This window comes from Rhinolophus sinicus, linkage group LG11 (genome assembly GCF_036562045.2).
Source record: "Rhinolophus sinicus isolate RSC01 linkage group LG11, ASM3656204v1, whole genome shotgun sequence".
Classification (NCBI taxonomy): domain Eukaryota; kingdom Metazoa; phylum Chordata; class Mammalia; order Chiroptera; family Rhinolophidae; genus Rhinolophus; species Rhinolophus sinicus.
The window spans coordinates 7,243,181-7,260,758 of record NC_133760.1 but is presented as its reverse complement, the minus strand read 5'-3'; the positions used below and the strand labels follow the sequence as shown (position 1 = coordinate 7,260,758).

Sequence of the window (17,578 nt, the reverse complement as noted above, 5' to 3'; positions counted from 1 at the left end):
CTACACCATAACCTTCATAATAGCCAGGATACAATCCAAAATTACCTAATATACATGGAATCAGGGAAATGTGACCCATTCTGAAAGGAGAAGACAAGATAATCGAGAACCCAAGTGTTGGAATTAACAGACAAGGATTTTACCTCATTGAGGTAAATATACGTGTGATGTGAAAAATAGGAAGTCTCAGCAGAGAAATAGAAAATGTTAAAGAATTGAAAGGACGTTCTGGAACTGAAAAATATAATGCGTGCAATTTTAAAACTCACTGATAGACCTAATGTAATAGCATGAAGATGATGGAGAAATTGTGGGAACTGGCAGTGGGTTAATAGAAATTATCCAGTCTATAAAGGAAAAACTATTTTAAATAACGAGAGCTTGTGGGACACCGTCAGGAGGTCTGATAATATGTTGCATTGGAGTCCCAGAAAGGAAGGAGAGAGAATGGGGAAAAAAATGTTTGAGTAAATAATGGCCCAAAACTGAAATTTGGTGAAAGATGTAAGTTTACAGACTTGAAAAGCTCAGTGACTCCCAAACAGGATAAATATGAAGAAAACGGGGCCTGGACATACTATAGTCAGTATGAAAATCAAAAATGAAGAAAAATTTGAAAGCAGCCTGACAAAAACACATTACAAACAGCACTATGATTCAAATGATCCTAGATTTCTCCTCAGAAATGATGGAGGCCAGGAGACAGTGAAACATCTTTAAAATGCTGAAAGCAAACAGTCAATCCCAGAATTCTATAACCAGTGAAAATCGGTATTTTCAGATAAAAGAAAACTAAGAGAATTTGTCTGCAGCAAAAATACACTATGAGAAATGCTAATAAAATTCTTCAGGCTTATGGGAAATTGTCACAGGAGAAACTTGGGACTTCAGGACGCATTGAAGAGCACTGGAATTGGTGAATACCGTAGATGGGGAAATTCTTTTCAGAGACTTTTCCTCTTAATTTCTTTGAAATACATGACTAAAGCAAAAGTTCTGACATTGTCTTGTGGAGTTTGCCATGGGTGTAGACGTAATCCATATGACAACTATAGCATAGAATGATGGGTGTGGAGAGGCTTGGGGGACCCGAGCAGTGGCAGTTACAATAATAAATCGATAGACCTAATCCAGCTATATGGATAATTCCATGAACTGTTACTGGAAAGGGGAGGTGCCTGGACAGACAGCTGCGTGTGTGACTATGCCACCACCCACCCTTGGGCCGGCGCACCAGTACTTAAGCATGAAGAAACATACAATAATTAAACACCCAGGTACCCAGTCGTCATTTTGCCACTTGCTTTTTTGACATCCTGTTATTTGTTTATTCACATGGATAGGGTTCTAGTTCATTCGAGTTAACTGCTGTCGAGTTTTCTGTTGTATGACAAGCACTCAATTTACCCTTTTGACTGCTAGTGGATACTTAGATGGTTGGTTTTGTGTGTTGCCAATTCTCGGACACCTGTGCACATCCACTTATAAGGGAGATACCCAGGATGGCTGTTGCTGGCATAGGTATGTTCAACCTCAGCTTGACGGGGTTTTGCCAAATGCCTCTCCAAAGTGATGGTTCCCTTAACCTGGCCCTGGCCTTTTAAAAGGGCCACTTCCCCTGAACTTCCTCTTTTTCAGTGGACAGAAGGAAGGGGCAGAGCTGGGATTTGAACCCCCGTCTGCCTATTTGGGAGGAGACACAAGCAAAGCATTTGGCCAGTTGCCCTGATTTCAGGAAGGTAATGGTGGGAGCCCCCTTGTTACATTTATTCAACACCAGCTCTTTAAGCCAGGCGCAGTGTGCTAGGCCTTAGGACAGCTACGTACCGTTTCCCTGAAAATAAGACCTAGCCGGACAATCAGCTCTAATGCATCTTTTGGTGCAAAAATTAATATAAGGCCCGGTCTTATATTATGTAAGACCGGGTCTTACAGTAAAATAATACCAGGTCTTTTATATTAAGAGCTGATTGTCCAGCTAGGTCTTATTTTCGAGGAAGCACGGTAGGTAAAGCCTAGCTCGAGGTGCTCTCCCAGATGTCACCTCATGCCTCCCTGAGGACAGGGTCAAGGTCCATCTCATTACTGGCACATTCCTTAAGAGTCCTCAAGGTGGTGCTTCTGCATGTAAGTTACAGGCCATTCATACTTTATCCAGTTGGGGGAAAAAATGAGAATGAAGCACCAGAACGCCCACCCTCATGGGGTTTTGCTTTGAATGGGCGTTCAGTAAGGATGCATGACGGCTGGCCACACGCAGTCAGTGGCTCCTCAGCCTTCCTTTAGGAACAGCTGCAGACACCCAGGTGTGCCCCCTGGACCCAGACGGGTCAGGATGCTCTGACCAGGCCACGCAGCGGGAAAGGAGAACCGAAATAATATCCACTGTTCCAATCTGATTTTATTGAAAAGGAAACATACAAAAATCATGTACAAAAAAAATTAACCAAACATGTACAGAAAATTCATTCCGGTATCTACAGCAGCGCATATACAGTATTTTACAGGCTGGGCCATCCCTCCCCGCTCCCAGACTCCTCCCTCTTCTGAGATTCCCTCCCTCCCTGACTCCCCATCTTCCCCCCAGCGCTTCGCCCTGGGGACTAAGGCTGGGGCGGTTTCCACCAAAATATCCCACCCCCCAAATGAATGCCAGTGGTCACACGTGCTCTCTCTAAACCTATGCAATGGGATTGATGGGGGCAGGGGGTGGTCACGGGCAGAGCACAGGATTCACAGTCTGGGCCCCTCCTGGCCACCCCCAGATGAAGGTGAGGCAGGCATACCCACCACCCGCCGGCTGGCTCAGGGGAGATGGCTGGGCACTGGGCTGGGGCAGCCATCAGACGCACCCCATTCTCTGGCTCCAGGAGGCTAGTGGTCACGTTTGGCTCATTTGTTCTTCACGGGCCCCCTCCCCAGGAGGAGGGGGGGAAGCACCAGGGGCCTGATGAGGCCAGGCCCAAAGTGAAGGAGCACTGGGAGGGAGACTCTCCCAGTGTCCCCCCTGCAGCTGGAACGGGCAGCCAGCACCAGCAGCCTTTCCTGAGATGGTGGTGGGCGGCAGAGGCGGGTGGCTCAGTCCCCACCCCCTCGGTCACCGCCGCCTTCAGACGCTGAGTCCGAGTCCGTCAGCCCTCTCTCTCCTGGCTTCTCAGCCAGGGACCCAGGAGTCCACATCTCCATCAGTGCACCCCAGGCTAGGCCGGGGCTGGGTCTGGAGTGGCTGCCCTGGCCCGCCCCTGGGACAGGCAGGGCTGGTAGTCCAGTATGCTACATGGTGCAGAAAATGTCCCCCGCGCTGGCCAGGGCGTCAGGAGGTGGGAGGGTCCTGCCCCCCAAGTCCCTGACGTCCACCGTGCGGGTGCAGGCACCTAATTGGGCTCCATCTCGGGGGCTCCACGGCCCCTGGGTAAGGGCAGTAGTCCCATGATCAGATTGTACAGGACCCTCCAGGGCGAGGGGCGGTGTCGCTGCTGCTCCTCTTGTCTCTAGGGAAAGAGAAGAGAAAGGAAGTCAGAGCAGGCTTGTGACAGGCACATCGGTGGTCAGCTCCAAAGGCAGTGAGGAGCGAGGCATGGTCCTAAGAGTGAGCTACACCCTCAACCAACCCTCTGAAGTAGGTGCTCTTATTGCTAATGGGGTCTAAATCCCAGTTCCTCTGCCCACCGAGGCCAATGACACCTCAGAGGAGGACAGAGTCCTCAGTGCATATTAGCTGTGATCTATCTCATCTCTGGTTTCTAGATGAGAAAGTCACCCAGTCAAAGTCACATGGGGCTGATGGCTAGGGCTGGATTGCAGACCATCCTGCCCTTCCCTAAGAGGCTGACGAGACAGAAAGAAGGGAGCAAGGAGCCCATAGTCTCAGTGATTCTAGAACAATCTGTGGAAGGAGGAGAATGGGAACAGTTCACCATCTGCGCTGAGGCTGCACAGATGTATGTCTACACAAAGTTAACCCCGGCCTTCTCTCCAGTGGCAAGATGAAACCTTGGGGTGGCCTCTAGGACCCTCTCAGCTCCAAAGTGCTAGGAAAGCAGGCACAAAGAAAGCTAAACTCAAGAAGACTCGCACCAGTGAAAATGAAAGGTAAGGTGTAGCACTCTCCCAGCCCCACACTGAGTGCATGGTCAGGCTCTGTGCTTATTTAATAAGAGGGGGTCCACCTAATCTATCCCCAAGATGGGAATGACAAACCCATCTTACAGATGAGAACAAGGTGGGAAAAACCATCCTAATGATCCTACTCAGTGCCTGGGGTGGTTGCCTGGTACCAGCCCCTGCCTACTCATCACTCCCCACCAACTCTTGCAGCCAGGAGGAGCAAAGGGGACCCATCAGATTGGCATAAGTTAAAAAGTCTGCCATCGTTACACTGTTTCTGGGTACCACCTGGCACAGCCACCTTGGTGAACAAGCCAACAATCATCTAGTCAGGCTGAGGGGCAGGCAGACCACCCAGGTATCTATTTTGGGAACACACAGGAGTGCACACTCAAGATGTGCATTATTTGGAAAAGCCAAACAGAAAAAGCCAACAAATAAAATTTGAGACATTTTTTAAATCCTAAAGATCCATCAATGAGAAAAATGAACATGGGTACTGTATGTTGACCCGATAGAATGCTATGTGGCAGTGAAAATGAATAAACCAAAGCTCCTCTGCCCATATGGATGAATCTCAAGCATAAACTGAGGGGGTCACGTTTGGAGAGGAACATACACTGTTTCATGTATGCAGCGCCCAAAACGCCCCACAGGCCTAAGCATTGTTTGGCCTGGTAAATATGGAGTAAAAGAAGCAACACCTGCAGAAGAATGGAACAGGCCAACTTGAGAGGTTTCCTTGGGAAGAGGGAACAGGAGGGAGTCAGAGAGAACAAGGGGCTTCACAACATCCGGTTTTTGTTTTTCTTTGAATAAGCAAGCAGTGTGGGTGTCATGTTCAGCTTGGACAGAGCTGGGCGGTGTGTGCCCTGATGTTTGTTATTCTCTATTCTCTGCTGGCGGCTTCAAATATTTTGTTTTAATCAGAGGCGGAGCTGTGGGTTTGGGGGCCGGGCCTTCCTCGGGGCGGGGCTCCAAGCCCCGCCCCCGGCCGGCCCGGGAAGCAGTGTGGCGCGCTGCGGGCCGCGCGGGCGGGTGCGGTCGCGCCGCCGCTGCTGACTCACCAGCTATAAATAGCCCGGGATATATGAGCTGCACTGCCGAGCGCCGCCCTCAGTCCCCGCGGCCGCGGGCCCGGGCGCGCCGCATCGCTCAAGGTAGCCCCAGCCCCGGCCCTCGCCCGAGCCTGGGCCGCGCCAGCGCGGGCCCTTCGGCTGCTCGGCGGCCACGCCGCCCCTCCCACCTGCCTGTCCCCGGCGCGACCCCGCCGCGCAGGGCAGCAGCTGCCGCACATCTGGCGGGGCCGCCCGCAGCCCCCTCCCCGGCGGGAAGTCCCACCTGCCGTCTACCCCTCCCCCAGCACTCACCCGCCGCTCGTACAGTGCGTCGAGGTCGTCCGCCATTCGCCGCAGCTGGGCCCCGATCTCTCGGGCCCACTGCTCCTCCTCCCCCCGGACTCCCGGGGCTGCGTGGGTGGGGCCGCCCGCCAGGGCACCCGGGGCGCTGGGCACCGGCGATTCCAGGTGCTGTTCCGCGGGTGAGAGTGACGGCTGAGGACCTGGGAAAAGCCGAGGGGTGTGGTCAGCACCATGACCCCTCTAAGGCCCTGAGGTGTCCCCAAGGGACCAGTTGGCCAGGGCCTGCTTCTCCCTTTTCCAGCCGCCTGATTTCTCTGTTCCCGGTCTCATTTCTAGCGATTCCGTTTTCCCCTCTTAGAGCCAGATTTGTCAGCTCCTACTCCCCAGGCACCAGAAAGGTAGAGGTCCTGGGGTGGCCTTTCTGGGGTCACCTGTCTAGCCAGCTACCAGCCCACTACCCGTTAGTATGGAGGGCCTTCCTCTTATCTGACCTAAGTACCTCTATTCCATAACGGGGCCAAATTTTGCCTGCCCCATTTAACAGATGGAGAAACTGAGGCCCACCCTAAAGAAGTGGCCCAAGGTCACACAGGGATACAACCACTGACTACACCCAGAGTCACAAGCCTCAGGTCTCCTGCCCTCTCTTGTCCAACCACAGTGAAGCCACACCCCCGGATGTGGCAGGGGCCTGGAGACCAGAAGGCCAGACTGGCTGCCTCAGGGCACGGGCCTGGGGGGGCTGGGATGCGGGAGATGCCTTCCTGCCCCACCCCCTTCTGAGCGCCTCTGACGTCTCTTCCTCCCTCTGGTCACCCCAGGTCCTAGCCTAAGAGATCCCTAAGGCCGAAAATCAGACCCCAATTTCCACACCTGGGACTCTGGTCTTGAAATCGGGTCCCTTCTTGCCCGACTGCCAGGGAACTGAGCCAAGGAAGTTTACTCTCTGAGCTTTCCTGGGCTCCAGGGACGGGGTGGGGCTGGAGAGGGAAACCGGGACAGTCTCCCTGCCACCGAGTGTGCTGGCTGGGATGGGGCTACCGGGCACCACAGGGTTAACGGCCCATCAGGCAGGGGGACCTTTAACCCTTCCCTCCCCAAGACTCACCCCCCCAACTTTCCCAACATAATGGCCCCTCCCCCATCGTTCCTCCTCCCGGACTGCGCAGAGGGCCGGCCCTGGCCAAAGAGACGAAGATAAAGGCGAAAGACCACCCTCGACCCTCCCCAAAGTCCTGAAGTGACCGCCCTCCCGCACTCCCCACACTCTCTCCTACTACAATCCTCAACGGAGCTCAAGGGACCCAGACTAGGGGAGAGGGGCTGGGAAACAGCTGTTGCCCCAGGCCCGGAAAAGGCCCTGGGCAGCAACTCGAGGACTGCAGTCAGATTCCAGGAGGGACTTCCCGCTTGGCCTCCCCCACCCCCAGCCTCCCACTCCGTCTTCCTGCTTCTTGCAACACAAAGACCACACTGGCCACACCCTCCCTGTGGCCCGGCCGGCTCGCCACCTCCCCCCACCCGCTCCCACTTCGCCAGTTCCTCTGTCTCTCTCGCTCCTGGCTCCCATCATCCCTGGTGTGGGGCAGCACTTACCGTCGGGGCGCGGGCCTCGGGGCCGGCTGCGGGGACCCCCAGGCCAGCGGGGGCCCCCCAGGGTGGAGGTGACGGTGGGCGGGGCCGTGGGGGCGCAGAGGTAGGCAGCTGGCAACAGGGCAGGGGCGGCGGGGGCAGCGGGCAGGCCTGGCTCGCAGAGGCCGCAGGACACAGCCGAGGGCACCAGGCGGCTGAGTGGGAAGGGGCGCGGGCCGTCGCGGGCCAGGCCCTCTACGGGCTCCGGGGAGCTGCCCTCCTGGCGTGCTCGGGCCATGGCGCTCCCTGGGGCCTGCGGGACAGGAGAGGGGTGCTGTCAGCCAGCAAGTGCAAGGGGCACCACGGCCCCACAACATACACACCTTACGGTGACCCCCCTCTCGCACACAGCGATGAGCACACCTGGGGGCAGTGATGGCAACCACCATAGCACACAAGGGCCCAAATGGAGGGGACTGTGGATGCCTAATATGGCCACACAAGACACACACCCACCTAGGGCTGCACATGGTGATGGGCACACATGAGGGTCAGGGAGGCACAGGACGGCTCGCTCTCACAGCAAGTACAAGGGCTCACACAGGACCCAGGGGTTTGTCAGGTGTCTGTGTGTCTAAGGGTGACAGCCCCACAACACAAACTCACCCATCCAGGGGCTCACACAGGACATGGACTGGTGGGGTTAACTTCTGGGACACAGTGATGGGCACACACGGAGGGCAGCCAGGCACTGTGACGGCTCCCTCAACACACACGAGGACACATGCAAGACCCAAATGGGTAAGACTTGAGGGTGTGTGTGAAGCGTACACAACACACGCATAAGGACTCAGGCAGGTCTGGCCAGCCTGACCTCCCACCTCATCTCCCATTTGCACAGAAATACTGAGATGGTCCCAGTGTCAGACCCTGCTACTCAGTACGCAGGACACACACACACACACACACACACACACACACACACACAGACCAAAACGTGGACATACTCATAAACCATGGGAAGAGCTATATACACAATGCATACTGTCTTGCACAACCCATCCCCTCCATCCACACATATACAAACTGTCAAAATCTCACACGCTGACCCACTGTTGATATGCACAGACACACACACAATGCAGCAAACACAAGCACAGACAGAAACACACTAAATAGGCACTGCCACACTTCTCAAATATGCCCCTCCCCCCCCACACCCAAGAGATAAGGCGTACACACCTCAGGACTCATGCACATATCAACACAAAACAGACATCCCAGACACACACCCACTTGTCACCAACTCTCAGACCCCAGGATACATGTAAATCAGGCATACACAGACACATGTCATCGGACCCAGAAGCATTACCACACATGCCGGCAACAACACACAGACACAACAGTAGAACAGCAGTCGTCAACCCATCCTCCTCCCCCAACCTCAAAACACCATCACCAACTGTCAGCCCCGGACACACACACCAGCTAACTCTAAACCCACACAGCCCTGGCAGCACGCACACCTAAAGCACCCACAGAAAACACTGGTCTCACGTGACTGACATAAACACTACACACACGCAGCCCACATGACACACATGAGCCAGCCGATCGTGGAGACAAGCCCCTCAGACCCAACACACACACACACACACACACACACACACACACACACACACACACACACAGGCTCAGACACAGCCCCATGCAAGAGGCTGCCAGCAACACCCACTGACAGTACTGCACAGACCCTACAGAGACGCGGTCCTCAATTCCAGACACCGATGCCAGACACACAAGCCAAACACAGACGGAAACACCCCCCACCACACACACACATACATACACCAGGCAGAACTCACACAGACACCTGGACAGAAAAACAGACATGGGCATTCAGCAGACACCATCACAAACGCTTAGCTGAGACACATGCCCTGGAGATATAGTCAGAGACAGTCCACACAGGCAAGACACACAAGCACACAAACACAGCACATCGTGCAAGACACACATATAAACACACAAACACAGCTCACTCAAGCAACACACAAACACATAACCACACACTAGCACATGCAGGCAACACAGACCCACAGAATCACCGCCAAAGAGCACACTCTTGACAACTCCCACAGAGAACACACACACAGGTACACCACACATAAACAGAGCCCCCACCCTTCAAGCAGGGCAGACACAGACAGCACCCCATACAAATACACACAGGGACTCACGCACACCCCAACGGGCCACAGCCCCAACATTCCCCTGGACGGACACCACCACTCCCTGCGGACCCCAGCACAAACTCGGAGCCAGACACACGCACACACCCAGGCGAGACACCTGCAGATCCACAACCCCGCACACGCGCGCTCCCACGGCGGGGCCAGACACCCCCCCTGCGCTGTCACAGCCCCCCCACCCCGCCGCCGCCACGTGCGCCCGCCCCGCCCGCCAGGCGAGAGCGGGGCCAATAACCGGCTGTTGCTGGGGCGCAGCCCCCGCCCGCAGGAGCCGCAGACTACGCGGCCCGCAAGCCGCCCCCTGTCGCCGCCCCCAGCGGGCGCGCGCCTGGGGTGTGGCCGCCCCTCCTTGCCGTACCCCCCCCGCCCCTCCCGGACTGCGGGGGCCGGGGCAGTCGGGGTCGACTCACTTCCCCGGGGCCGCACTGGCCGCCAGGGGGCGCTGCCGAGCCCGCACCCCATTGTTTGTAAACAAACCCGCCAGACCGCTGAGGCACCTGCGCTCCCGGACCCTTAGTGCCTCTAGCCCAGAGACCCCAGCCCAGGGTCCTTCATGAAGGTAGAGGGCGGGGAGAGAGGGAGGCATGAAGTGAGGATGCAGCGCGCCCCCATTGCTCTCCGCGTGTACTCCCGCCACCTCCTCCAGGGAGCCCACCCGGCCTGGCCAATCGCGGCCGGCGGGGACTCGGGGTGCGCACACTCACCCCGGGGGCATGAACACGCCGGAGGGGGTGGTGATAGGGGGCGGGCGGCTTCCTTCAGGAGGACGCGCCCGCCGAGCGCCGCACGCTGCGGCGACTGCTGCTGCTGCTCTAACTGCAGTGGCTGCTGCTGTCGCTGTGGCTGCTGCTGCTGCTCGGCCCGCAGGCGCGTCCGCGTCGTGGCCGCCGCTGCTGATTTTGTGGCTGCAACCGCCAAGCGCCCGCTCGCATGTGGCTCGCGCCGCGTCTCAGGCCGCCCGGCGGATCCTGGGCCCGCTCGGCTGCGGCCCCGCCCCGCCCCGCCCCGCCCCCGCCCAGCGGGTCCCACGCCCCGCCCCCGAGTGACGCCACGGCCCCGCCCCCCTCCTTGGACAAGTCGGGACTTGCTGGCGCTCGCCGCGCCCCCTACCTCAGTGCGGGGGGTTTCCCTGCAGCCTGGGCGGGGCGGGGCCTGGCCCGGGGCGACACAGGACAGCCGGACACATACACTGACACACTGACACACTGACTGGGACCCACAGACACACATCCCTGGAGCGCAGTATACAAAGTCACGTGTTGACAGGGCCACGGGGTCAAACCAACGCACAGACACACGGCCACAGTCACACAAATACAAACCTTGAACCGGGGCGAGGACACACTCACATACACACACACCCAGGCACAAACACATAAACTGACTCACTGACACCGTTGCTGGAACACGCAGACTGACCCAGTGAGAGGGACACACACAGATGCACAGACACCCACGCTGATGAGCCCATGCAGACCCCAAAACTCAGAGTTTGAATTCATGACATTCCCACTGAGCAGGTACACACACACAGAGACACCTGTCACAGGGATACCTGGACACACAGCTTGATCTAGATGACACTCCCACAGGGACACCCACTAACACAGCCACATCAGTTCACAGCTGACAGTAAAACTGCCAGAAGTTGACTCTCACAGACATAGATCAAGTCAGACATAAAAGAAACACACAGTTCACAAAGTCACACCTGTGACAGGTACCTGCTAACTGTCACACTCCGGAGGAGGCACACCTGGTCACACTTGCCACAAATCTGATGGGGGACCCAGGGCCAGAAGGAAGCCCCGGCACCTGGCATGGACATGCCCGGGCAGCCCCTGCACTGACTCTCACTGTCTCGTGGGTTTCACTTCCTTTTCCTTTCTCAGTTTCTCATTGTCACTACCACACCAGCTCTGACTTAGTGACCCATCGTTTCTTCTCTTAGTGCCCTGGGGCTCTGTCTGACCTGCACCTTCCATTTCTTCTATGTCACACCCCCAACCAAACCAAGTCACCAGAGGATGAGTCACCTCTGAGTGCCAGCACTGGGCTGCTCAAGAAGGAATGCCAGTCTTGAGCAATGGTGGGCTTGTCCAGACTCTCAAACTCGGCTCCCTCCAGTACCAGATCCTTAGACCTCACCTGAAATCTCCCTACTTTAAATATTGGAGATTAATGAATTCAACTCCCTCCCTCCTTCCCTCATTCACTCATTCATTCATTCATTCCCCCTCCCTTCTTTTCTTCCTTCTAGTGTTTTTCAAATTGTGTGTTGTGAGCAAATCATGGATTGTAAAATCATTTTCATGGATCTTATTTTTTTATTCATTGAGATATATTTACACACAATAAAACTTATTCTTTTTAGGTCTATAGTTTGGCAAGGTGTGACAATTGTAGACTATTGTAAACCACCAAAATCAAAATTCAAAACATTTCTTTTACCCTGAATACTTCCCTGTGTCCCTTTATTGTCAGCTCCTTCTAACTGCAATTTTGGTGGCTCTTGACCAGACTTAGAAAAAAAATACAAAATAGAAAATCATTTTTAAAAATCATAAAGGCAAAGGAAAATGTTGTTTTCTGAAAAATTTGCTATGTAGTTCACAGATATCAGGACACACACACAAAAAAAACCCACGTATTTCTGACTTTAAAGACCGAGTGTAAAGGTGTTTAAGAAATGCCACTTTAGACATTTATTAAATGAGATCATGCATGGAAGTCATTGAGTGCAGTGTTTGACATGTAGTAGGCACCTAATAAATGTTAGCATTTATCACTCGTATAACTAGTTATTGTCAGTGTTTGCTCTATGCCTGGCAGTGATGAAGTTGGGAGAGAGGCAGGCCCCAGCCCTGGGCTAGCTCACTGTCCAGCCTGTAGCCCTCACTCACCAATCCATGCCCTCAAGCTGCCATTTTAGGACTGGACACCAGGAGGCCAGATGTGTTAGAATGATTTTCTGAGAAGAAAGTGAATGTGAAGGACAGGAGGAATCTAGCTTGGTGGGTAGAGGTGTCAGAGAGCAGGAGAGGGCCAAGAGTCTACCAGGCCATAAGCACTGTCAGCGGTCAAGATCCTTCCCATTATTTAGTCCAGATCCTGTTCCAAATTATGGCATCCTATCTTTCAAACCAGACCCAGAGCTGTGGCCCATCCTCCTCAAAGCCTGCAGGCAGAGTTCACCAAAGAGGGTTCTGGGTCTAGATGACCTGAGTTAGAATCCCCTAGCTCTGCTGCCTACTGGCTGTGTGACCTTGGACAAGTGGTCATGTCTCTGTGCCTCAATTTCCCCCTCATCTGTGAGTTTGGCCAGTAAAGGGCCCTATCTCATAGGATTTTGTAGAGTGAGAAGGTCAATAAAAATAAAGCACTAAGGCCTGGTGGGTACTTAATACATGTTATTTAGCATTACTACTACCAGTGTGGGGGGGTCTACTGACTCTCTGAAAATCCAAACAAGGACTTTAAGTTAAGACCCCCAGGTTGGGGCAGGAGTTTCAAAACCGTGGCCCGCGGGCCAGCCACTAGTCTGTTTCCCTTCCTTGAACTTCACAGTTTCTCATTTTGAATATTAATGCCTCTCAAAGGGACATTCAGCACAGTGAAGTGATAAAACACCCCGACTCTGGAGCCAGGCTACCTGGGTTCAAAGGATGACCTTGAGCAAGTAGCTTCCCTACTCTGTGCCTCAGTTTCCTCATCTGTGCAAAGGGGATCACCATAGGACCCAAAATTAAAAGTGGAGATTAAATGAGTGCATATTTGTAAGTCACTTAGAGCAGCATCCGGCAGAAGTAGGCTCCGTGTGAAGTGCTGGTTAAAGAAATAAATGTCCCAGCTAGTTTACTGCAGACCCACAACCTTCCCCAATCTCTTGTTTGCTATTCTCGGGAAGTAGGTTCGTCAGCATGGCCAGAGGGAGTTGGGAAGGACTTAACTTTTCACTGCAGGGCTTCAGTTCTGGCTTTTCGCGCTGGTGGTGATGGTGGTGGGGGCGGGATACTGGGTGCCCTCGGTGCAACCGGCCTCCCAGGCCTAGAGGCTGAACCGGAGCCGGTGGGGGTTGGGCGGGGGCGCCGGCGTCCGCAGGGTCCGAGAGGCCGGCGCGTGTGAAGGTTACCGCTCCCCGGCGGGGCGGGGGCCGCGCGCTGTTGCTGGGGTCTGCGGGGCCTGCCTGCGCCCGCGCCCCCCCTCCTTCCCGGCCAGCCAGTGAGCGGTACCCGCCGCCGTTGCCAGGGGAAACTCGCCGCCCCGTTACCCAGCAACAAGCCTGGCCCAACCAGGCGCGAGGACCCCCCAGGCCCCGCCCGCCGCTGCCCACCGCGTGCCCAATGCCAGGCGGGCAGAGCCGGCCCGGCTCCCGGAGACGGCGAGCGCGCTCATTGGCCGCCGCCGCGCCCGCCCGCCCGCCCGGATCTAGGGGAGCCCTCGGCGCGGGGGGCGGGGAGCCGGGCCCTGGGGAGCTGCCGGGCACACGGCCTGCAAGCCTGCGGCCCTCCGGGGTGAGGCTCGGGCTATGGACAGACCCCCTCCTCCGCCCCGCCCTCTTCGGGCGAAGATGGGCACTTGGGATGGGCTGAAAACTGGGGCTGCGCATCCCGTCCCTCCCTCCAGGAAGGTACGCTGGAGTTAGCCTTGCGAAAACAGGGTCCCAGCGATCCCTTCCCAGAAGAACTGGGCATCTTGACCCTATGAAGACAGGAGCTGGTTGAACCCCCCCCCCAAAAAAAAAAAGGATTCAGGTTGCGTGGCTGTTGAAAACAGGAACTGAGGATCCTCCAGAAAAGAACTCAGCTCCCCATAAAAGTAGGGATGTCCCTCCCCTCCCCCAAAGAACCCAGGCATTCCCTTTCCTATGACAACAAGGATATGAGTCCCCTCCCCCCAGGATATGCTAGTTTTCCAGCCCCAGGAAACAAGAGCTGAGGGTGCCCCTAGAAGGGGACCCAGGCCTATCTGATGCTATGAAAGTTAGGACAGCACTCCGCCGCAGCAGGAATCGGCACTCATGCCTTTGAGTCCCCAGGCCCTGAGATGTCTCAGAGCCCCTGGGCATCTCAGCCCTGGCTCTATTGATACAGGAAGATCCCCCCCACCAGCAATCACCAGACCCTCAGGTGTCCATTGCATCCAGATGATCACCTGCCCAGCCCAGAGAGCCCAACTCCCCTCCCCTGAGTCCTTTTCCCCAGGGTCCAGCTTGTTGATCTCCCAGGACCCAGGCATCTGACCCCACAGCCACTCCCTCTACTCCCTGGCACTCAACACCCCCACCCACACCAGGGGTCCCAGGCCTCATAGTGCCAAGGACCCTGGAGCCTAAGCCCTGAGTCTCTCAGACCCTACCCCCAGACACTTGAACAGGTGACCCAGCTCCTCACAATGGTCCAAGGGGCCCCTTCCCAGTCCCGGTACCCTGGGATGCTCAGGACCCTAGGTCTGGAAGATCCAGCCACACAGCACCTTTAGTTGGCCGAAATGGAGCCAGGGCTGTGAGCCCCGAGCCTCAAGGGACCCTGTTTGTGAGCCCTCAGGCCACTCCAGAGAGGCTATGATTCTTCAGCCTCTGTCCCAGGGAGACAGACTCAAGGCAGCCAATCTCCCCCAGCTCCCGACCCAGGCGAGCCCAGGTGCGGCCCTCCCCTACCGTGGTACCTGGGGGGGGCGGAGTCGAGGATTACTCAGCCTCCAGAATGAGGCGATGACATCATCCTGGGGGGGGTTGACTAATGGCCGCGTTGGGGGGGGGCGGGGAAGTTTACCCGGTAACAGCGTTTGCTGCTTGCCCCGCCCCCGGGGAAGGGCTGAAAGGGGGAGACATAAACACACACACACACACACACACACACACAAGACACACACACAAGCCCACTCAGCATCCCCTCCCCCATCATCCCACATCACACACATTTTACTGGGACAGGGGCAGGAATGGGGGATTATTTGTGTGACTGAGTGTTTGTATGCTGGAGAGTCCTCTGTAAGTCTGCAGGGTCAGTGTGCTGGTGTCAGGGTATTGGCACATGAAGGTGATGGTTGTGTCAGTGTGCAGTGTGACTGTCAGTGTGCTATTGTGTATCAGTTGATTGTGTGTCAGTGGGATGGTGGTGTGTGTCAGCATGCTACATTTGTCCCATGTGTCATGGAGAAGCTGAGACTATGTGATTGTGTGTCAGTGTGCTATTGTATATGTTCTGGTGTCCTGTGTGTGAGTGTGATGGTGTATCGATGTGTTGTTTGTGTCAGTGTGCTGTTATGTGCAATGTGCAGGTGTGCATGGGTGAGACAGTATGTGTCCATGTGATTGTGTTTGTGTAACACTGGGATTGTATACATGTCAGAATGATGTGTGTTATCAGCAATGTCTGTGAACAAGTTGTGTCATTGTACTGTTGTGTTAGCTTGGTTGTACATAGTATAACGCTGTGTGTCAGTGTGGTTATGTCACTATGAGGGTGTCTGTGCAATGCTGTGTGTCAGTGGGATTGCGTGTGTGTGCCACAGTGGTTGTGTGTGTGTGCACAATGCTGCATATCTGTGGAATTGTATGTGCCATCGTGTGTCAATGGAATTGTTACGTTGTGTGTGGTGGGTATGTTTGTTGTGTCACTATAATAGTGTGTTTGCTGTGTATAGGGAAGATGTGTATGTGTGCCACTATTGTGTGTGTCTGGACAGGGCTGTATATAGTGGAATTGTGTAACTGTTATTGTATCTGAAATTTTGTGTCTATGGGACTATGTATTACTGAGAGTATGTGCAACTTGCAATGCTGGGTGTCATTGTGATTGTCTGTGTCATTGTAAACGTGTGTCACTGTGGTTGTGTTTATCAGGGGAATGTTGTGTGTCCATGGGACTGTACGAGTTAATGAGTTCGTGTGTCTGTGCAATGTTGTGAGTCAACATGATTGTGTCATTGTAGTGATTGTGTGTGTCACTGTGTGTGTATCAGGATGAATTGGCTGTGGGATTGTGGGGGTGCTACTGTGATCATGTATGTCACTGATACTGTGTGTTCTAGGGACTAAGTCATCAAGACTGCATGTTTCTTGGCGATGCTGGGTGTCAGTGTGATTGTGTTAGGGTAATGCTGTGTGTCATTGTGATTGTGGGTCTGGGCAGTGCTGTGTCCTGGGACTGTGTCTGTGTCGTTGAGATTTGGGGTGTCTGTGTGATGCTGAGTCTCTGCGTGTTCCCGGGACCGTGTGTATGTCACTGTGCCACTGTGGTTGCGTGTGTGTGGGGCGATGCTGCGTGTCCCTGGGACAGTGTGTGTGTGAGCCACTGTGATTGTGTGTCAGCAGCGTGCTGCGCCGGTGTCGGGGGAAGGTGCGCGCGTCTCCAAGCTCCTGCCCGAGAACAGCGGCGCTGCGCTCTGATTGGCTGCGGCCTCGCCAGTGAGAAGCTCGCGAATCCTGCGGTAACTTGGTAACTCGGGACTCTGCCGCCGCCGCCGCCGCCGCCGCGGCGGCCGCAGGGCTGGGGGGCTGGGAGGGGGCGGGGCCCACAGGGCCCACCCCGACCCGTCTCCTGCAGGACCCGTCCCTGCAGGCGACCCCAACTCGGGGCGACCCTCCTTGGCTCCCCCTCTCTCCATTGGTTCCCCTACATTACCTCTGTCCCTACAGCTCTGTGCCCTGGACTCCATCTCCGTCACCTCTGCCTCTGCTTCCCCAATCTCTGCCACTCGCTAGGTCTCTCTGTTTCTTTCTTCATCTCTGTCTCCCCACGTTTGTCTCTCCCTATTTCTGTGTCCCTGTCCTTCTGTCTCTGTCTCTGTGTCCCAAGTCCCATCTCTGTCTCTCTCATCTCTGTCTCTCACTGTCTGTCTCCACCATCTCTATCTCTCCTTGTCTCTTTCTTTCTGTCTCCCCCATCTCTCTTTCTGTTTGTCTCCATCTCTGTCCCTCCACTTACTTTCCTGGGCTGTCTCCCCCTCCTCTGCCTCAGCCTCCCTATCTTTGTCTCTCCTTCCCTTTGTCTCTCCCACGTCTTGTCTCTGTCTCTCCCTCCCTCCTTCCCCCATCTCCTCTGGCTCTCACTCCCACAGCCATCCTCAGAATTCACTTTTCTTTCTGCGTAGACAGTCAGAGGACCAACTCTCTACTCATCCTCGCCCCTCCCCGCGGGCCCCGGCTTCTGGCAGCATGCAGGGCAGACTTCAGGAAGGACTTCCCGCCTTGGTTCGGCACCCGGGCTTTATCGCTCGGGCCAGGCGGAGGCCGGGCGGCCCCGTGGCTTCCGGAGGCGCCCGGGCGGGATGAGCTCA

General features: G+C 55.4%; 1 protein-coding gene across 3 annotated transcripts; it reads right to left on the bottom strand.

The window, feature by feature from the left end:
• Positions 1 to 2,381: 2,381 nt before the first annotated feature.
• Positions 2,382 to 10,246, bottom strand: BBC3 (BCL2 binding component 3). Of its 3 annotated transcripts, none has more exons than XM_019752674.2 (4): positions 10,000 to 10,246; positions 7,065 to 7,353; positions 5,478 to 5,668; positions 2,382 to 3,491 (listed from the first exon to the last, which is right to left on the bottom strand). In XM_019752674.2, the coding sequence occupies exons 2-4, from the start codon at positions 7,336 to 7,338 to the stop codon at positions 3,375 to 3,377; spliced, it is 582 nt and encodes a 193-aa protein (XP_019608233.1). In that variant the 5' UTR covers positions 7,339 to 7,353; positions 10,000 to 10,246; the 3' UTR covers positions 2,382 to 3,374. The 3 variants fall into 3 exon arrangements, with proteins under 3 accessions (XP_019608233.1, XP_019608234.1, XP_074172300.1); XM_019752675.2 differs by lacking the exon at positions 10,000 to 10,246 and adding an exon at positions 9,383 to 9,504; XM_074316199.1 differs by lacking the exon at positions 10,000 to 10,246 and adding an exon at positions 7,707 to 9,360.
• Positions 10,247 to 17,578: the final 7,332 nt, after the last annotated feature.